A 22979-nucleotide genomic window follows, 5' to 3' on the forward strand; every position below is an offset into this window, starting at 1 on the left:
AAATTGATTCAATTATTCAATTATTCATTTTCAAATTTAGTATATAAGGGAAGGACTGTGAATTGTTTTTTTGCACTCTGAGGATGCCCGTTTACTTTTCAGAGGTATCCTTGATGGTCAAGGTTGTTTTGTTTTTTACTTTATTTTATATATTCTGCAGTAAAATCGTTTCACCAGGATCCAAGGTTGCTGGAATTTCTTTGCTTATAAGTTGTTGGCGTTTGGATTTCTTTTTTCTTTATCCTTTGTTACCCTTTTGCTAGCCTACTTCTACGGTGCCCCATCCACTTTCTCAGTGATTACCATCCACCTGTTGTAATCCCTGTCTTTTGCACTAATTGCTTGCCTAAAATTTTGATGTAACTGCATTGGCCACCTTCTCTTTTTTGCCTTTTCCTCACTCTCTTGCCCATAGACATACGTACTGCATCCCTGTCTATAGCTTTATTACTTTCTTGATCTGCACCCACTCTCCAAACTCATCCATGAACACCTTTCCATAGCTTTGCATAATCCTTATCACTGTCTTTGTATTTTTATTCTTACCCTTTACTCCTACTCATGATCACTGTTGGCTATCAGCCCTTAACTTGCACATCATGATGATATCTTCTGCACAGATTATGGCCATGTCCTGAATTCAATCTTTTCAGGTGTAGTTCTGTACCAGTTGGCTGAACCCTTCCTGGTCCAAATCCTCACTCCACTCTTGCGCCTTCTCTAACCTCAAACTTGGAATCTGCCAGTCTGTTCTTGGCATATTCATATTCCCCATGAATATTAACCCTCATCCTCCTACTTAACTTGTTTATTCTCTCTCCATTCTCTCATCACCCTTCATTTTCATTGGTGGATATAGTCTATCAGTTTACCTGTTCTCCAACCCTTCCTTTGCTTTAGTTGCTAGGGCAGTTAATTTAGGTGCTAATCCTGACTGCACTCTTGTCCCATTTCTAGTTTTTATGTTCCTACTCTTTGACTTCACATCTGATCTTCTTTATGCAAATTGCTGTTTCTCCACCACATCTCCTTTCTCAAATGATTGTAATTGACTATATTTATAGAAGAGAAGTAATTTTGTCATTCTCTGCATCAGCAATGGATATATAATGTTCATTGAAGATATGATGGCTGCTTAGGAGTAGCTTTCTTTATAGCCAGTATTCACTGTTGATATTCCATTTGCTAAATATCACTGATGTTTTGTTTGGATTCTGTATAATATATGTATATATTTTTCTTCACGTCTAACATTTGTAAAGCAATCTTGGAGGAAGTAGTTCAATCCTAATGTCTGCACTCTTGTTTTTATTGTGTAAGAGCACCTATTAAAAGAAAAACAGGAAAGAGAAAGGATATTTCTGAAAGAGATGGATGAGGAAGAATATGATGCTATGTCTGAAGAAGAGAAAGCTGAAGTTGACCGCCGTCGACTGGAAGAACTTCGTGCACGGAAGAAGAGGTACATAGCCTGCTACATGGATTGATATTTTTCTAATGATGACCAAACTGCACTCTAATTTTGAAGTGAATTTGTAGTCACTAATTTGTCACATTATACTAGGTTGTTTATATATCAATAATACTGTCTGTTGGCTCCTTATGTAGTCTTTTCAGTCAAAAATTGCCCTACTAAAATGCTATAATTATCAAGAAATGGATGTCTGGAAATCCTGCTACATGGTGTTAGTAACTGCCAAATATGTGTGTACTGAATAACTCTTGCACTTAAACTATATATCTGTTTTGTGTTTAGGTAATTCACACTGGTGTATTTAAAATAAAAAAAATGCTTATTCAAAACGGGATATATTCAGTTGAGTACCTTTTTTACTGAATAGTATTTATGTTCTCCATACCCTTCAGCCCTGTTTTATTTTTGTGATATTTATATTTGCTAAGAAATTGAAAAGATTGACATCTTTTATTGCTCATTTAAAAAATGTAATGGGCATGTTCATATGAAACACCATTTATTTTATGGAAGGTGGGCATGTTTTCAAGACATTATCAACTCTCACAAGAGAGAGCATTTGTAAGTGACCAACAGCTTTTCCCTCAGAAGATCAAGGTTGTGGTATCTTGAGGATTTTTTCTTTTCCCTGGAAGATGGCATTCTGTTGCAGGAGTGGGGACGTTTACCTCCTCATGAATGCAGAATTCAAATTCCACTTCACATTATTTTTTTAATATTACTGGAATCTGAATTATCTGCTTCCTGATATGTGATTTGAAACCATTAAAACATCAAAAGGATGAATTCCATCAATTGAAGCTGAACCTCAGTGAACTTATTTTATTATTTTTGCAAGGATTAAGCTTCCCTGCACCTGCAGCTTTGTACACCAGAGATATATCTTGATTGTTAATTTTGATGAGCATCCTGTTACAAAAAGTAACATGCAGATTATGAAGAATATGCTTGTAGTGTATTTAGCTGCTGCTGCTCTTGCACCACATTCTAACTGGGCACAAAAGACAGGAAGTTTACCAAAACGATTAATGCATTATGTTTATGATGTTAAGGTTAATGTAATAAATGATCTGATATCTTTTCCATCCATTCCTCAATGTACGGGTCTCGGATCTGGCTTTGGCCACTTCTAAGCTTTGGGTCCAGTGCCAGGCTCTTCTACCTACCCATAATTATTGTGTAGAGTGAGATACCTCAGATCTCATTTGCTACCATAAACATTTGACGGGATCTTAGTGCTCTGAAGTTTCAGTGTGTGTTTTCAGAGAAATAAATAAATAATTTTAATTTCGGATAATTCTTTTAAATTTTTTTGTGTTACTCCTGTCTTTAGTGCTTAAGCTTTTTGTTCCCTACTCCTCTATCTCTCTGTTTGTCTCTCGCTGTTGCTCCTTTCTGGGGCTTAAGTAAAATAATAATAACATAGTAGTAGTGTATATAGGTGGTGTATGTCTGTATGTGTATAAATAAATAAATATATATATATATATATATATATATATATATATATATATATATATATATGTGTGTGTGTGTGTGCGTGTGTGTTTGTTTGCGCACACACACACACACACAGATATACATATATATATATATATATATATATATATATATATATATATGTGTGTGTGTATATGTATGTATGTATATATATATATATATATATATATATATATATATATATATATATATATACATGCATACATATACACACCCTTGTTTATTTTTTTCTTCTAGGGCAAATTATTTTACTTTAATCTTCCTGACTATATTGTCTGTGAGGATGCCAGGTAAGCCCTCCAATTTTAAAAAATGCATAGCTTGTTCCCCGTGCTACCAAATTGTTATGCTCACAATAAGCAAAAGGGGTTGGAAAAAGTCAAAATCTGAAAAAAAGAGATCTCCAGATCCAACAACCTCATTGTTTCTGGTGAATAAGATCTCAAGACCTTTGGAGCCAATGCTCTTTTTAGATCTGATAATTATTGAATCCACAACTCTGTTGAGATTTTCTCTGGATCCTTACTCCTAGACTCCAGTCTCCAGTTTTCTAAGACAGACCCCATTACCTCTCCAGACCACCTTCTTTAACTTCTTTCCTAAAGTTAGATAGGTCTATTTGGAGCCTCACTGAAGGTGACATGGATAAGATGATGATGAGATTCCTTCGGACCCAAATCCAATTCGGGATACTCCAGGTTCAGACCACTGTCAGATCTGGAAGAACCATTTCTTTCTCTCACTTCTTAATGGTTTCTTCTCCAATCTGACCTTTGAGAACCCCAAGGATCTGACTCTTGCCCATGGCAGATCTGCATTGGAGCCAAGGCTGCATACTTCCTCGACTTACACAAGTTGCGTGCTAAAGTCAGCACAAGCCCTGTCTGAGACGTTCGAGTCTCAGAGCTGAACATTTGGTGTTGACTCTGACATAGTAGGATCAGATCAGAGGTCTTCAGATCCTTTTCTGCCTCTCGGAGCATCATCACTTGACAGTTTGGCTCTAGCAACAGCCTTGGATTCCAGCTGAATGGCTTCTAGAGTTGAATACTTTGTAAACTTAGAGAGGAGTGTGTCCTTTCAGAACTGGATCCAACCCTCCACAATAGGATTTCCCAGGGTGTGCAGCCTGCTGTCCTTGTCCTGTCAGGACAGACGGTTTTTGGGATCCTCGAGTCTGTTCTCCCAAGAGATAGTATGTTTGTTTCTGAGTCTTGTCCTGAACAACCTACAGAGGAGTTTCACAGGAAACATAAGTGTAAAAGGAAACACTTGGATTTCCCCGAGGAGTCCCCTACCACTGACACTGATTTTGATGAGGAAGAAGGTTCTCCCAGATCTCCCCTTCAGGATGTCTTGTTCAGAAAGATTCTCAAAATTCTCAGACAGAAGAGTGGTTGGTCCTCACAAGTATCTTCTTTGGAGAAATCCATTTTTCTTGAGACTTTTGGATCTGACCCATCTACTTTTTAGGTGGTCCGTCGGCCGATGAGATGGTAGACCTGATCACCTGCTAGGCATGGAAGGAACTGAACACAGCTGAGCCTATTCCCAAAATGCCATAAATGTTTTTGGTTGCTCTTAAAGGCCATCCCTATTGGAATAAGGGCCCCAAGGTAGATTCTAGGGTAGTAGAAGCAACCACTAAGAAGGGACTTGTGGAAATAAATTCGTCTCTCCATCCTCCAAACAGGGAATCATGTACATTGGACAGATCTGGGAAGCATGTCTACACCTCATCTACTTTTTTGATGAGAGTACTTAATTACTTGGTACACATAATTTCCATAGGAATTTAACAAAGGAAATCACAAAGTCTCTCCCATGGAGAGATCAAAGAAAATCCATCGATTCACAGTTGACTACTCTAAAGTTGCTATCCAATGCCTTTATACACCTTATCTATAATGTCACAGAGGGTACATCTAGAGCAGCTAGCACAGGTAGTTCCATAAGAAAGCATGCCAGGATGCAGCTATGTAATTTTCACAGTCAAAGTAAACTTTGTTGTTATCGAGACACACGTACAGTGCGAGTTAAATGAAACTATGTCACTTCGGTTCCAAGTGCATATATCACATAAAACTACAGAGAATAACAAGGACATATAACAGTACAGTGACATATACATGTACTAAATAAGACTGACAAGATCTGATATACCTCCTTAACACTAGTAGCAGCCTTCATCAAATATTGTGCATGTAGAAAAGCAATTATTGCACAGAGTTTACAGAGTATACTAATAGCACAAGTATATTGTACGGAATATAACACACCTTATAAGAAACCTGCAAAAGCTGGAAAGACCACAGAAGTACCTCACCAAGAGGATCACTGGCCTCAAACAGATGCCATATGCAGCTCGACTGATGAAACTCCAGTTGTACTCGGTTGCATACCGCCTACTCAGAGGTGATCTCTGCCTGACATACAAGGCCATGTCCAACCCAGAATTGATGGACATGCTCCACCTAAAGAAAACCTTATCCCCTCGAGCCACACACTCTAGGAATCTAAACCTCACCACAACAATAAATAGGACGTGCTGGAGGGATAGATTCCTGTCCCAGAGACTTCCCATGCTTTGGAACAAGATCCCAATCTACATTAGGCAGAGCTCCTTGCTAACAATCTTCAAAAGAAACCTTGACGAGTGGATGGGAAACAGAAAGTTTACCTTGGGGATCACTTCAGTGGCTCTGCTGGACAGAGGCACAGGGAACTAATCTAAGGGAGCGGCAAAAGCCAACACATTCTTGCTAGGCTTATAAATGCCTTCGGGCAGATAGCCTAGTACCAACTTATGAACCTATGAATATTTAATTACTACTGATTGCACTTTTAAAGCAGCTTGATGTAAGTACTGCTCAAGAAGATAGCTATGTTGCTGATTGTTCCGGTCAACAGCTATTGATATGTTGTAGAAACAATCTGATAGCATGTGGGAAGAAGCTCCTACTAAACCTGGAGGATGTACAACCCATACTATGTTATCATCTTCCTGAACATAAGCAGGAGAACAGTCCATGTGCAGGGTGAGTGTGGTCTCTGATTAGTTTTCTGGCTCTGCCAATACATTGTGCTTCGTATAGGACCTGCAGAGCTGGAAGTGGAGATCCAGTGATCTTCTCCACTACCTTCACTGCCTTCTATAGGGCCTTTTGGTCCGAAGATTTGCAGTTCCAAAATCAGACTGTGAGATTACTAGTCAATGTGCTTTCAGTGGTATTCTTATAGAAGGTTTTGAGGACAGAAGAAGGGAGACTAGCTTTTCTCAGCTTCTGCAAGAAGTGCAGGCATTGATGTGCTTTCTTCACAATGTGGTTAGTATTTTTGACCATGCTAAGTCCTTAGAAATATGCACACCCAGAAATTTGGTGCTACTCACTCTCTCCCCTTTAATTACGAGTGGGTGATGTGAATCTTGATTCTTTCTGAAGTCCATTACTAACTCCTTGGTTTTATTCACATTTAGGGCCAGGTTATTAATATCACACCAGTTAATGAGGTGGTTCACCTCATCTCTGAAGGCAATCTCATCTCCCCTCATGTAAGACCCACTACAGTGGAGTCATCTGTGAAGTTGATGATCTTATTCGAATTATGTCTGGTGATGCAATCATGAGTTAGTAGGGTAAACAGCAGAGGGCTCAGGACACATCCCTGAGGGACTCCCATGCTTAGTGTTAAGCTCCTTGAGGTGTTGTTGCCCACACATACTTGTTGGGGTCTGTCAGTGAGAAAGTCCAGGATCCAGTTGCATACGCAGGTGTTGACACCCAGCTGGACAAGCTTCTCAATCAGGTGTTGAGGGATGACCATAATAAAGGTGGAGCTAAAATCGATGAATAGTATCCTTATATAACAATTTTGTTGTCAAGATGTCTCAAGGATTCATGAAGAGCAAATGAGATGGCATCCTGAAGTGGGTCTAATGATGCTGGTAGGTTTGCAGATAGGAGGTCCTTGATAAGCTAATCGAAACATTTTATCACCATCGAGGTTAAAGCAACTGGACTGTAGTCATTTAGGCTGGCTGGCTGCAATTTCTTTGGTAGGGGTGTTGTAGTAGTGTTCTTGAAGCACCTTGCTACTTGGGCCTGGCTCAAAGATATGTTGAAAATGTTTGCAAGTATGCTGACTGTTGAGCAGAGCAGTCTGTGAGCACTCTCCCTTGAATGTTATCAGGGCTAGCTGCTTTTCGGGGATTTACTCTGCCTAGGATATTTCAGACTTCCACTCAGTTAAAGCAGAGTATTTCCTCATTATGTTTGATGGGGAGTTTAGTTGCCATGGTGTTGTTCCCCTCAATGAACCTACTGAAGTAGTTGTTAAGTTCATTCAGGAATTCAATATTGTTGTCACATTTTGAAGAAACATGCCTGTAGTCTGTTATAGCTTGTATCCCTTACCACAGCCATCTGGTGTCATTGAAGTGACTCTGTATTCTCTGTCTATACTCACGTTTTGCCTCCTTTATCCCCTTGTTGAAATTAGCTCTGGCCACCCTGAGTGCATCTTTGTTATTTGTTTTTATGCGTATTCTTTGCTTTCAGGAGCTCATAAACCCTGCTTGTCAGCCACGGTTTCTGGTTTGCCCATGTGGTGATGCTTTTAGTAACTGTAACATTATCCACACATTTTTGTGATGTAGGTCATTACTGACTCTGTGTACTTCTCAAGGTCTGCTTGGTGGTTTACTATAGCCGCATCCTTGAACACATCCCAGTTTGTGCTTTAGAAGCAGTCATGTAGTGCTGAGACTGCACCCTCTAGCCAAACCTTTGCTAGTTTCTTAGATGGCTTGCTTCTGTGTAGCAGTGGTTTGTATGCAGGGATATGGCCACGTGATCTGAACTACCCAGGTACAGATGCGGCATTGCCTTGTAAGCTTGCTTAACATTGGTGAAGACCATGTCCAGTATGTGCCCCCCATTGTAAATTCCACACGCTGATAGGCTCTGGGTAGTACAAGTTTAAAGTTGGTTTGTTGAATTCACCTGCTGATTTGTAAGCAAACTCTAGATTATTGTTCTGGGTATCATTTATGAACTGTTAAAGTGTAGCCAGTACCTCTTTGGTACTGGCATATGGAGGGATGTACACAGCAGTAATGTTCACACCACTAAACCCCCTTGGCAGGTAGGAGGATCCACATTTTAGTGACATCAACTGCATATTCTCTGAGCAGTGGGTCTTAACTAGTTTACAGTTGTTGCACCAGTTGTTGTCTACATAAATACAGACACCCTTTCCTCTGGCTTTACCATTAAGAGCCTGGTCCCTGTCAGCTCAAAATAATGTCATCCCTTTCACATGGACTGCACTGTCATTAATATTAATGTTCATCCACATCTCAGTGAATACAAGCTAACAACAGTTTCTCACCTTACTCTGTCTGGAGAGTTCCAGTCTTAAGTTATCCAGCTTGTTATCCAGAGACCAAACATTTGCTAGTAGTATGGATGGCAGTGCAGGCCTGTGGGAGTTGGCTTTATGTTTTGCAGTTATACCAGCCCTAGAATCATTTTTCCTTGTTCTATCACATCTTCGTCTTTTAATATGCATCCTCTGAGTGGTGGGAGACATGCTTTCTCCACCAAAGCACTTATGGCCATGTTGTAACGTGATTCCCAGTTCGTTCGTTTAGTTCTTGGAATGTGGTAGACCTTATAGATCTCACTAACAGCAACTCATCAAACACACAACACAGCAGTGTAAGAGATCAAATTTCCAGGAGTATATCAGCAGCATAACTGTCAGTGTTTGTTCCTGATTCTGCCTTTTCTGTTAATTCTGATTTAGAAAAAGACAAAAAATACACATTCCTCTGTGGAGCTGAAGCAGCCGCAGCCACACAGGGAGTCACCATTTTTTTTCTTGTTTTGCAGAACATTTCAAGACATCCTTCATCAGTGCTCCATATGATGGATCAGTTTTATTTGTTCCCAAAGTTAAAGAGACTATCTCAACAAGTGAGAAGGATGGTAAATCTCTGTCTGCTGTAGGAATCAAATTCTCTACCCTTCAAAAGACCTTCTCCATAAACCAGAAGGGAAGAAAGAGAATTTGTTTTCATAAATCCTAACGATTTGCATCTGAAACTTCTGGAGGAAGAGATTACCGAGGCAGAGGGAAAAACTCTTGTAATGGGTGTCGCTTCAGGGGTCCTTTCTCAAAGAAGCCTTTTCAGTACCCTATAACACATCCCCCAAGAGTCATTTTCACCAACCGAAAGCTGGATCAACAACTCCCAGCTTCTACTTAATCCAAAAACAACAAAGCTACTGTTATTCCTCCAAAAAACCCTTACACACCCTAAACAAAATTTCTCGATTACAACCTCTGATAACACCCTTATTAAAGTCATCCCCCATACCAAGCTACTAAGCATTACATTTGAGGATAACTTGAAATTTGACGTGTATGTGCAACAAGTTATCAAAAAAAATCACCAAACGTTAGGGACACTGTATAGAACAAAAAGTACTTAACTGATTTTCCAGGAAATTCGTGGCCTCTATACTTCTCCTCCACACTCCACACAAGCTACTAAGCATTACATTTGAGGATAACTTGAAATTTGACGTGTATGTGCAACAAGTTATAAAAAAAAATCACCAAAAGTTAGAGACACTGTATAGAACAAAAAGTACTTAACTGACTTTTCCAGGAAATTCGTGGCCTCTATACTTCTCCTCCACACTTTATTATATGGCTCTCCAGTACTACTTAACTTTCAAGGATTTATCCAAAATAAACTAAATCAGCACTACAAAAGAAAAGCAAAATTTGCCACTAACCCATCAAATGGAACCCATCACTGCTTAGCCCTAAAACAGCTTGATTAGCTTAAATTATCCCAGCAAATCACTCGTACCCATCTACTCCCAGTCCACAAATTAGTATACAAACTAGAACAAAACCCTGCTAGACTTATTACATACATACACCCCTTACTAGGCCACTTCAATGTAAAAATAAAATGGTCCTTAATACTTGTAAACCACATTTGTCAGCAGGAACTCTCTCTTCCACCTATGTAGCCCACTCCTGGAACTCTATCCTCTTGTCCCATAAACATACTAGCAACCTTTCCACTTTCAAGACCAGTCTCAAAAAATAACTAACTGATACCTGGACTGTTAACCGCACAACCCTCAAAACAGATACATGACCACTGACTGACTATAACTATGATATTCTCACTCTTAATTCACTAACACCTGTATATTTTACTAGGTAGTAATGGCCTAACATCAAAAGAAGTTCTCACTTTAATGATACATGCTTTCAGCCAACACTTTCTACTATTTATTTTCATCTCTTATATCCTTACATACCATTTTCTCTCACAAATAATACATTCTCTGTTTATGTTACTAAATTTTCCCTCCTGCTTATTAGTCCTGCTCATCTCATTCTATTGCTGTGTCTACTTTGGCAGCAGAATACTCTGTTATTTCACACTTCCATAGATTATTAGAAATATTGTCAATATTTTGAAAAACTATTAGTTTACTTGATATAAGCTATCTACTTCTGCAAAGTGTCTTACTACTCTCAGTTCATTTTGAAATTGTAATCATAGTTTATTCTAGTAATATTCTGTAAATGTATCTCAGTCTGTGTTTCATCTGTTTTTGGGATTTTCTTCCCTTGTATATAATGTACTTATCAGCTACTGTAAAATGTGTTTGTGTGTGTTTTGTGGAGTCTTTCTCCCCATCTCATTGTAAAATATTTAATCTGTTGCAGGGCTTTTCTTCCCTGTATATAATTATTGATAACTACTGCTTAAATGTTTTTGACTCTGTTGTGGAGCTTTCTTCCCAGGCCTCCACTGAAAATGAGCCAGCTGTTGTAGTTTCCCAGATACCAAACGACAAATGAATAAATAAAAAATAATATGGCTGATGGGTGGCAAGAGCAGCTGGAGTGGGCATAGCCATGAGGTGCCACAACTGATTTTGTTTGTGTTATTTTGTGGGCAAATTTAGAGTATCCTCCACAAATGCCTCATTCAAAGGAACCACCTTTTTTGGTTGCACAGTGAAAGAAAGGATGCAGAAGAGTGAGCAGAACAGCAAGACCCTCTTTGCAGTAGGAGTGAAATTCAAGACTCTGCAGTGTACATTTAACAGAAAATAAAAAGGGCTTTGTTCACTATGATTTCTTAAGTCTAGGCATTGATATGACTCCTCTTCTGATAGAGGTGGCCACATCAGTGAAAGCAGGCCCAGAAGCCAGGGTGGTTCATTGAACCAGGGTTTCTGCAGGCCTTTTTCTGACAGGTGTCTGCAGAACCCTGAAAGGTTAGCCCAACTACTCCTGTCTAGAGGCAGTCAGGGGATGCATAGCCTTTTACCATCAACCGTGGTTCACCATCACATGAGACAGATGGGAAAAGAGGGATCATATTCAGAGGTCATCAAATAATTCCAATTTTGTTAATTCCTCTACCCCTTTGGTCTATATAACCAGATATCCCAACCAATCAGACATAGGCTGCTGTGGAAGGGGTTCATTCTGTGTGACAAAGAAAGAGCCATCCAGGGGAGTTCCACCAGACCAGACTGGATCAGGATACTGTTCACACTTTGTTTTTGGTTCCGAATGAAAGCAAAGGACATCTTGCCAATTTTGGACCTAACTTCCTAAACAATTATGTTAAAAAGACCTGCTTCTGAATGGTCTGAGTCCAGTCAATTCTTCTGTCTCTCCAAAAGAATGAATGGGTGGGCTGTATACCTCTAAAAGGACACTTAGTGTCACATAGAAATAGAGGATGAGGAGGAGTCCACTGGATCTCTGCTATCCTGGTTAGAAGCCAGTACTTACCAGTTCAGACCCCTGCCTTTCAGTCTCAACTCAGCCCCCAGGGTGGTCACCAAGTGTATGACAATACTAGCTACTCATCTACATTTTCAGGGATTCATAATTTTCACTTATCTTGATGACTGTCTCCTGGCTGCCTTTTCCATGGAGTCTTTTCTACAAACAAAGGATTATCTGCTCAAAATCTGTGCTTCTCCAGGTATTTCAGTAAATCTGGGAAAGTCCTGTTTGACTCTTACTCAACAGTTGGTGTTTATAGGGTGCCATTTGGACACTACAATAACTCTTATTTCTCTTCCATGTGACATAATTGCCTGCTTGAGGGCTACAATGCAAACTCTTTTGGAGTTCGACCATCCTCCAACATGGCTAGTCTTTAAAGTGCTAGGTCTCATGGTATCATCTATATTGATGGTTCAGTTTTCTCATTACCATATGAGAATTCTACAGTGGTTACCACAGCCTTAGTGGTCTCAGAAGTATGATTCTCTGATGGAACTATCAGGATATTTTAGTCATGTAGAATGCATTTAGAATGGTAGCTTCATTCACCTCTGATATCAGCAGGCAGACCTTTCCAGATTCCCTCCAAAGTAGCAACTGTAACCACAAATGCAATCTCTTTTGGGTGGGAGGGCATTGTGAATGGGAGAGAATGGTGCAAAAGTTTTGGCCTGACTCAGAAGCTTGTCTTCACATAAATCCCTAGGAGACAAGGGTGGTTCTTCATGTGTTGCAGAAGTTAAAGGACTATCCTTCTTTGGGTGGGATAAATATACAGGCAGACAATATGACAGTAGTCTGGTACATAATCAAGCAGGGGGAAAACAGATCTTGTATGCATTGTTACAAGGCCATGAGAGTGTGGCATTGGGCACTGGGCCTCATTGATTTCTGACTGCAATGCACATCCCCTAAAGGTTCAACAATTTACTGGATAGGCTCAACAGGAACCTCCTTTTGCCTCAATAGTGGTTCCTGAATCCAGCAATTGCAGAGATTTTCAATCACTAGGGCAAACCCTGCTGTTATCAGTTTGTGACTCCCCAGAACACCAAGTGCATCCGTTACTTTTCCATTCTCCCTAATTAGCGACAGAACTCCAGGGCCTTCAAAGTTACTTTACACCTATCCTCATGTCGCTATCATGACCAGTTTCATACAAAAACCTATTTGGTGCCAAGGCCAGTTATTTTCATTGCCCCATTTTAATTCATACAGATATGTTTTCCCCTCCTCAAACCATGCTTGCAGGAAACCTTTTAGCTCTTAAAGCCAGTACTATATCTCATCACTTACCCATTTGGGGAACCTCACCCAGACATTGTCAGCCTAAAGTTAACTGCTTGCTTTCTTCAATTCCAGTGATGGCACAGGGTTCATTCCTTGCTACTGATGTCATTCAGCCTCTTAGAAATCTTCCATACACAGATTGTATCACAGTAAATGGAAAAGATTTGCCATATGGGCAGACTCTCTGAAGACAGAACATTTTTTAGCTGTGATTGGAGATATACAATGCTTGTTATCCTCCTTGTTTTCTTCAGAGTCTAACTTCTCCACCATCAAGTTACAGCTAATAGCAATTTCCTACTACCATGTCAGGTTTCAGTACTCTTCTCTGGCTTCTCGTAGACCATGTAGAGTCTTTCTAAAAGATACCTTTCATTTACAGCCTCCCATAAAAGATTCATTTTCCTCCATCGGATTTAAACTTTGCATTAGAAGCATTATCTACACTTTCTTTTCAACCAGCTGCTTCTGTAGAATTAAAATTCTTATCCTGGAAAACTATCCTTTTTTTGGCTGCCAGTATGGCCTCTATGAGGATCTCAGTGCTGCACACTGTATCTTGTGTTCTATAAGGATGGGGTTACCATGAGGACCAACCTATCCTTTGCTCCAAACATAGCCTCTGAGACCAACATTTCTTAGTCCATGCATCTTCCAGTGTTCTTTCCAAACTACCAAAACAAAGGAGAATACATTTTACATTCATTGGATGTACACAGGCATCTTCTTTTCTATCTCCACAGCACAGCTTCCTTTAGGAAAGATGAGCAACTTTTTGTTTCTTTCACACAAAAACATTGGGTAAATTGGTGTATAAAATTTCGTTGCCTAGATGGTTGTCTGGCTGTATTTGTTTGATCTACACATCTCAACATAAAACCTTACCTTGCAAGACCAAAGCTCACTCCAGTAGAGCCATTCTACAAAGTTATTCAGGTCTCTATTCTTTGATAATATTTGCCAAGCAGTTACATGATCTTCATGTCATACATTTGTCGACCATTACAAGTTGGGTTGGACCGTATTTCCAGAGCCAGTGCTTCTTTCGGGGGTTTCCACCCTGAAAGGTCTCCAGTCTTGAAGACAACAAGAAATCATGTAGCTGGAGACTCTGACCCATATGTCAGATCAGACAGACTGGGTGAATAGGATATGAAAGTTATGCACTTACCATGATGATCGATCATTTCATCCCATCCTTCTGTTACAACAACCTGCCCTCCTTCTCCCTGCCACTCTGAAGGACCTTATTTTCTTAGATGAAAGATAGTATAATTTCACTTAGATTTATTTATTTATTTGTACTTGTTTTATTCATGGACCTTTTTCAGATTCAGCCCAGGAGCAGTGTCTGGTTAAGCGACTTCCTCAGTGTTACACAGGCAATGGAAGCTGAGGGATTCAAAGTTCCCTTTTTCTTCATTTCCCAAAGTTTCCCTTCATTTAGATGCCAAACTCAATCCGAGCTACCCTGGGGGAGCTGGGCATTGCGGGCAAAAAAATTAGGAAGGGCTCAATCAAGGCTGGAGTGCTAAACCATTTGGGTTGGATCTGAGTGGGGGCTTGAGGACCTATATGTCATATCAGATGGACTGGGATAAAAGAATTAAGTACATAACTTTTGTTTTCGTCCACATAACCCTGTAATCATTTAGATGTTGTTTGAGATAGGTTGTTATGACTAATTCTAGAAATTCAGACAGCAGTGGTAATTAAATCAAAAGATGCTTCAACAAAGTATTAGTTTAAGGATGTGCACACACAACAAAATATTAGTTTAAGGGTGTGCACACTTATGCAACTAGCGTATTGTACATTTTTTTATATTTTCCCCTAACAGATTTGTTTGTTTTTCAATTGAATTTTACAGGTTATAGGGTTGTGGTCTTATTTTTTATATCACAGAAACCTGGCATTTTAACAGGGATGTGTAAACTTTTTATATCCACTGTTCAGACCTGATGATATATGTTCTCAGGAAAGGAGATGTTCTGAGCTATTAGCTTATCACCATTTGGTGTTGTTTTGAGTCAGATGACTGAGACAACAGGCTGACAGACCTGAAAAGTCTAAATATGTAGTGAGGATTACTTGGTAATGCATATCTGATAGTGTAGGATTAGTTCATCACCTACATCCTGAACAGCTTTTCCCATGCAGTTTAGTAGGATGGGGATAAGAAGTCTTAACATATGTTGTTAAAGAACTCAGAAGTTAAGTCAATGACAAGGAACCAGGCTACAAATGTGGTTGCTTTTTGTAATGGTAGTAATGCTAGGACCTGCTAGTGGACATCAATTGTGACAGAAGTTGTCAAGTTAAAGAAATAGACCTTGGGTGCAGAGGTGGTAAGTGAATTCCTGGATCTGTTGTGTATTGACAATCTAAGGAGGCCAAAGCTGCAGTAGTTGCTGAAATGAAGGGCAAAGTGAAAGAGGAGATAGATAGGCCATAGAAGATGACATTTGGACAGCCACAAAGAAGTTTGGGCAAAATATCTTGTGATTCCAAAGGGGGAGATGGGATATTATCTATGCTGTCCTCAAGTGTGGAAAAACACTGATCTTAGCAGAGGATACTGCTGAGAGGTGGAATGAATGCTTTATGTCCTCCTTTGAGAATGTAGTGCTAAATACAGATAGTAAATGACACAACTTTAGTGCTTAAAGAGTTGTGCTGTGACATGGCTATGTGAGTGGATGGGGTTATGAAAACATGAAGAAAGAGGAAAGAGATGGATACTGTTAGGTTGTTATAGATAACTTCATTTTTCCAGTGCTGCGTATAAAGTCATGAAAGCAACTCTGAATAAGCAAGTTGGGGTAGTGATCCTTGTTTTCAAAGAGGGGGGGTCAGGAGGGTGTGTGCCAATTAAAGAGGGATCACATGCTTCATATGATGGTACAGGAGATGAGGCTTCATTCAGCAGTCAAGCTTGTGATTCATGGTATGCAATGCAGATTCCATCCTGGCCATGGAACAGTGGAAAAACTGTTCACTCTCACAGAGATATAGAGGGGTAATTTAAGTGCAACAATGTTAACATGTATTTAGCAGACTTAGAAGAGGAATGTTGCTATGTACCCCACAGTGCCCTGCAGAGAGTGTTAAGAGTACAGTATCTCAAGTCCACTGCTGCATGCCATACAGTCCCTGTATCTGAGGAATGAAAATTGTGTACATTTGTTTTGCTATGCTAAATACATTATAACTTGGCATTAGGCATCACCCCTTTTGTTTGTAATTTTCTCGGATAGAATATTAAGGTACAGACAAATTCTGGGGTATATCTACTTTGGGATGCAAGTGTTGCATGTTCATTTACAGAATAACTTTTACAGACGCTTGGTGTAATAGTTAAATATGGACCAAAAACTTGTAATATGGCCTGGCTGTTAGTATACTGACTTTTTAGCATTACTTTTAGAGACTTCAAATGTTACTGGCAAAATCTACTTTTAGAGTGGCACTTTTTTGTATTAGAGAATTGACTGAAGCATACTTTCAAAAATGGAGGAGTGGTAGAAGCAAATAGTAACACAAAAGAGTATTCTCACCTAGATGTAACAAATACTAGCATAATGTAGTACAGGTTTAACCTTAATCTTTGTGAATTCTCAGATGTCATAATACATAACATCTGCAATCCATTCTAATTGGATTCTTCATCCTTAGACATGACAGCCTCAAAATAATAACATGAAACTGTTGAATACCTCAGAATTGAATAATAATTTGCTAAATAATCATGAATTTTGATACTTATTTGATATAGAAGCTAGATAAAATCCATGTAAAAATATCCAAGTAAACCAACTACTTTTAGCAAAAAAATAATATGCATTTAAGGCTTATGTAATTTTTGCAAGCATTTGCAAGTGCAGCACACAGAGTAGCAATATAGGAAAATGTACATTACATTGTTGTAATGGTTAACCTTGGCAAACATCTAAAACACTAGAAGAAGGCACATATCCATTATGAAAAACATAACCTAAAATAAATACATGTTAAATCACAAATGGAAAAAAGTAAATGACTTCTCTTGATGATAAATATTTTACTTTTTTTTAACTTTTTATACAAAAGATGGGGAAGACAAATTTATCTAGAAATAAAACATATCTTATCTGTTTTCTTATGCTGCTTTATATCATATAACTGATGAATTATATGAGCTGTCATACATATATCTTAAAACAGAGCATGAAAGCATCATCATATTTTTATTTATTTAACATATTGAATGCATTGAAACTATGCCCAGTAACTCAATTGTGCAAGGAGCAGCTAGTTTGCACACTGAGAAGCATTGCCTCATGAATCTATTTGCATAGCCTATTTTTTCTTCTGGTGTCAAAAGCACCCCAAGTTAGCCTGCTGTTAACCCTTCTTGTACCACACCTTTGTAGTTCACCTAGAAGGACCTGACATCTCAGATGTGCACTTTACCAATTTCTCTGTCTCATGTTCACTGACAACAAACTAATCCTTAGAGAAACCAATACAGTATTCAAGAGATGTAATTACACAATGTCACTGGAGGCAAAACTCTTGCATACAAGCACTCAAAATATCAAACAGGTTGTCAGTAACAAATAGTATGCTACCAACAAATAGACCAACATATGCTGAGGCACTAAAAGACAGTCTTCCTAAACACCAAGGAAATCCCAGACATTAAACCCTCATCAATTATCCTCAGTAAACCTAAAAGCATTCTACCGAAACAACACCCAACACCGCACATACAGCCACATCCCATGGAGTTTCAATTACAAAGTCCATAAGGCAAGCCAACACACCACCCAATACTCTAATCATTGGAGAATCCATTGTTAGACATATGGATGCCCCACTCACTGGGCTGAACAAGCAGAAAATCATGGTCACTTGCCTATCGGGGGCCAGGATCCACCAAGTCACTCAAGCACTTGGGTCAGTGAAGCATCAATATCAAGTATGACTCAGTCATAGTCCATATTGGTGTAAATGACGTGAGACATATCTCCCTGGACTATATGAAGAGAAACATGATGAGGTTCTTGGACTGTGTATTCCAGGCTGGTATGAGCCTACCATCGAGCAGCATTCTGCCTTCACCAAGGATGATGCCACTGTATGAACAAAAGATGACTGACTTTAATAATTTGCTTAGCTTCTGGTGTCATTCATAAGAAGTGCAGTGTTTATCAGCATGAGAAGACATGGTCAACAGGCCACATTGCTTTGCCAAGGATGATCTGCACTTGTCCCTGCTGGGCTTTTGAATAAACTGGCTAAAGCATTGTTTTCACCCAAAGTGCCTTTTTTAGGCAATGCCAAACTTTCAAACCTTCTGTCTTAGCAAAATCATCCCAAGGGAATCTAAATGTGCTACAACTCAATGCCAGGAGCCTATACAAGAAACTGCACTTCCTCCAAGCTCTCTTCAACCTGGGGAATGCTGTCAGCTTTGCAGTTACTGAGACATGGTTTACAGCTGCAGAGAACACCCCAGCAATGCAGGAATACAATGTCTTCCACACATTTAGACCAGCTACTGCACAGGCAGGGACTAAAGGTGGAGGTGGCATGATCTACATCAAAAACAAATATACTTCAAGGTTGATCAAACAGAGTAATGCACTTGAGCTTCTCCATGTTTAAATTACCATAGGTAGAGTCCCATATCATATCTATGCAAGCTATTGATCCCCTGCTGGAGACACTTACCACTCAACCCAGTACCATATTCATGGGGGCTTTAACGACTCCTCTACAAAGTGGGAGTGTTACATGATCCTATACTTACAGGCTTACAGATTCCTGAATTTTGTAATTACAAACACCCTGGACCAGTTAGTCCATATGCCCCCTCCCACCAGTGTAGTGTCCTCCCTGGTAAGATCAAACCATAAATCTGTCTTCTTCAAAATAAAATGCAATGCTGTGACCCCAACAAATCTGTGACAGTTAGGAACTACTGTAAGGCAAACTACCTATTATTATATGATTACCTGAAAAAAATTCCAGTCCCTCCAAACCTGCAGAACACAGCTGTATATGCTGAATTGTCCACAGAAATCCTGTTGTACAATCATGATAACAGATGCACAGAAACAACTGTGCCTACCAGAAACAGTCCCTCAACAAACTCAAAAATAAACCACCCTTGTAGAATCCAGTCATAAACAGATTGTACAACAAAATGAAAAAAAAAAAAGTCATAGCTAAAATTAAGAAGTGCAATGCCAGCAGGATAAAACAAGTCTATCAGGCTAAGCAAACAACTAAGAAGGCAAAATAAGTATATCAAAGCCAGTTCTGAGGTAAAGATAGCTTCCCAGGCAAAGGATGACCACAAGGCTTTCTTTCACTATGTCCAAAACCAAAGGCAGTACACAGTAGTGGTGATTGTTATTGGAGATACTCACATAGAGCCAGTCAGTATAGCAAATCTGCTGGCTGACAAGTTCAGCTCCTGTTTTATTCCCCTTCCAAGTAATTCCATGAAATATACTCTCCCCCCACAACTATCACTAGGAAGCAGGTCCCAAATGAGCTGTCTAAGGCTAAGAACACTGAATTGATGGACCCTGATAATATCCCAAGATGCCTGCTAAATAGCCTGAAACATGACCTATCTGGACTTCTGGAATCACTGTTTAATCACAGCCTCCAGACAGACTTTGTGTCACATAAGTGGAGGGCTGCAACAGTCATTCTTCTGCATAATGTCAGTCCATCAATGGACCCTGGGAGCCACAGATCTGAAACCTATAATTTCTTCTGTGGCCCACGGGAATTTAAAATAGATTTCAAGGAAACATGTCCATTAAGCCCAGAGCCCCTATCAGATCTCATTCTGAGGATCCATAACAACTGAGACCCCTCAGTTTTGTTACTAAGATCTCCTAAACGTGGGCTTTTAAAAAGTCTGTCAATTACTAAAATCCTAAATGTATCTGAAGGGAACACTTCTATCATATCATGACACATAATAATAATAATAATAATAATAATAATAATAATAATAATAATAATTTTAATGGGCGGCTACGGTGGTGCAGCGGTTAGCATTGCCGCCTCACAGCAAGAGGTTCTTCGGTTCGATTCTCAGCTGGGGTGCCTTCTGTGTGGAGTCTGCATGTCCTCCCTGTGGTCGCGTGGGTTTTCTCCAGGTGCACCGGTTTCCTCCCACATCCCAAAGGCATGCAGTAGGTGGATTGGACACTCTAAATTGGCCCTATGTGTGAGTGTGTGCATGTGTGTGCCTTCTGTGGAAGGTTGGGCGCCGGGCTGGCAACTCGACACTGTAAAACTTCACTGCCAATCATGAGCGGACAGATGATCCGCTGTGGCGACCCCTTACCGGGAAAAGCCGAAAGAAGAAGAAGAAGAATTTTAATGCTTTATCTAAGCATGTGGATGAGAGGGGCTTCACATAAATTTAGATTTCATATTATTATTTGAATGTATTTTTATAGTTCTACATTTATTTTAAACAGATGAATGCATTTGTATTTATTATTTGTGTTTTTAATTGATCTATTCTTGTGAGGTCTTCATGATTTGCCTTGAATGATTTAATTAAGTGAGCTACTTTAATTGTGGAAATCTGATTGTTTTCCATCAGTATATATCTGTGTGGAGTTCAGCATTAGATCATGGTCTAATGAAGCAATTTATATTCATGAAAGAGCTTACCCTGTTCATTTGTCATTAAAAGTGTGTGGTTTTACTTCCCCTGCTGTGCTTCAGCATCCATTTTTTATTTCTTTTGCATTGGACTTTTGTTTAACAGTTGCTGTTTACTCGAGTTTCATTGTTGTTTATTTTTCCATTTATTCATTAATTTCAAAGTTGATGGTCTTCTTCCTGATAATCTCCACACTCCAGTCTCTCGTTGAACTCCAAAGTACTCGTTCATAGGTTCATAGACTAGTACTAGGCTAACTGCTCTTGGCCATTTTAAGCCTAGCCAGTTACCCCATGTGAAATCAGACCCTGTACCTTGTATCTGTAAGGTAAACACTTCCCACCCTTATTCTACTAGTAAGCTCCTATACTTTTTCTGTTTTAGGAACAATGGAAAAGGTTTCATTTTCAAAGTCTCTCTGTGGCTCACTCTTTTTTGGATAAACTTTTTTATATTACCTCCTCAGCCTGTTCTACATCGAAAACATATTTGATCGTCCAGGAAAAAAATATTCTGAAGACAAATGCATACAGCTATTTGAATCTGACACCTGCATCTCAACATTCAATGCTTGCCCCCCCCCTGCTTACACCCTTTAGTTTTTCTTTTTTTAATTTTTTAAAATTTTTATATATATTCGAACATTTAAATGTTCGAGCACTAAAGTACAGTGGAGTACAGTGAATAATCATTTTCCAGAAACTCCCTGTTGTCTCCAGTTTTTAATAATTTTCCTTTCGTCCACAGTTTTGTCAGTATCATCTGTTTCTGTTGGTGTGATTGCTTCTTTACTAATATAGATCTTTGGTGCTTTCACATTGCCAAGTTTGAACCATGCACACCATGTGCCCTTTCAATTAATAAATCTTACTGTAAAATACCAATCTAGTTGTTTATTTGCACTTTCATAAAGTTAACACAGTCTGTTCCTTCCAGTTTCTCTGGTACAGCAAAAAAAATCTCAGGTCTTCTCTGTGTGTTGTCTTCTAATTCTGCTTTTTTTAACGTCACTTCTTGAAGAAGTTTTTTAACTCTGATTTTTTTTTTTGCAGTTATATCAGTTAATCAGCAGAGCTAGTTAAAGTTTCTTCTATTTTTCCAGCCTTTTGTTATTTGTGTTGATGTATTTCTTCAGTGTTTCATTTATTTTAAATACCTCTGAGTACAATTAATTTCCTTTTTTCTGTAAATAACTGGAAGCCATCCCTGTACCAAACCTGAAACTTGAACTGCTTTTTGCTGAACAGCAAGAGTTTTCTCTTCTCATTTTCTGGTTAATTTTTTTTTCAAGTTCCAAAATTTTTTTCTTTGCTGGTATCCACACAATGTATTTAATAACCAGGGGATGCATGTTATCCACACTGACAGATTAATTGGCCTTTTTTTCTCAGTTTCCGTTTTCATATTGGGAGAGCTGAATTCAACCTGTTGATTAATGTGTAGCCATCTTGGAAGTCCCTGAGTATTACAATATTCACACTCAACTAGGAGGGACTGATTATTAAGAGATCCACATTCAGCATGCAGGGACTAAGTATTACAGAATCCACACTCAGCTTATAGGGGACTGAATAATACAAGATCCACACTCTGCATGCCATGACTGAATATTCCGTAAAATTTACACAGAGTGTGTGTGGACTGAGTATTATGGGATCCACATTAAGTTTGTTTGGACTAAGGACATCAATATCCACATCCATCTTGGATGAACTAACTATTATAGGATCCACACTTAGCCTGGGCTGGGGGTGGGGGGAGGTGGACTGGATACTACATGATCCACACTCCACATATAGGGGCTAAGTATTATAGGGGTCTATATTAGATATTCGATATATATTAGATAAAGAACAAACTTTAGTGATCGAACTTTTAAAAGTTCGAATATCTATAAAAAAGTATTTAAAAAAATAGAAAAAGTAGTGGGTTTAAGAAGGGGGGCTAGCCCCCTGCACCCCCATGTGGGGGAGGGTTGCCCCCAACACCCCCTGCTACTTAAATATACCAACTCCGAGATTTCCTATTTCTTACACTGTAGCGCAGTCCTGGAATTGGTATATTTAAGTAGTGGGGGGTGGGGGGTGCAGGGGGGCTTGCCCCCCCCCTGCTTACACCCTTTAGTTTTTCTTTTTTTAATTTTTTAAAATTTTTATATATATTCGAACATTTAAATGTTCGAGCACTAAA

The 22979-nt window shown here is 39.2% G+C and overlaps 1 protein-coding gene across 1 annotated transcript in view; it reads left to right on the forward strand.

The window, feature by feature from the left end:
• HYDIN (HYDIN axonemal central pair apparatus protein) overlaps positions 1-22979 on the forward strand; it is a 6673197-nt gene that overhangs the window by 3766509 nt on the left and 2883709 nt on the right. The window contains exon 43 of the mRNA XM_044079523.1: positions 1321-1462. Within this exon, the coding sequence (XP_043935458.1) occupies positions 1321-1462 (142 nt within the window). The remainder of the gene's footprint in view (positions 1-1320; positions 1463-22979) is intronic.

This window comes from Protopterus annectens, chromosome 8.part0 (genome assembly GCF_019279795.1).
Source record: "Protopterus annectens isolate FY-2018-M chromosome 8.part0, PAN1.0, whole genome shotgun sequence".
NCBI classification, from domain to species: Eukaryota; Metazoa; Chordata; order Ceratodontiformes; family Protopteridae; genus Protopterus; species Protopterus annectens.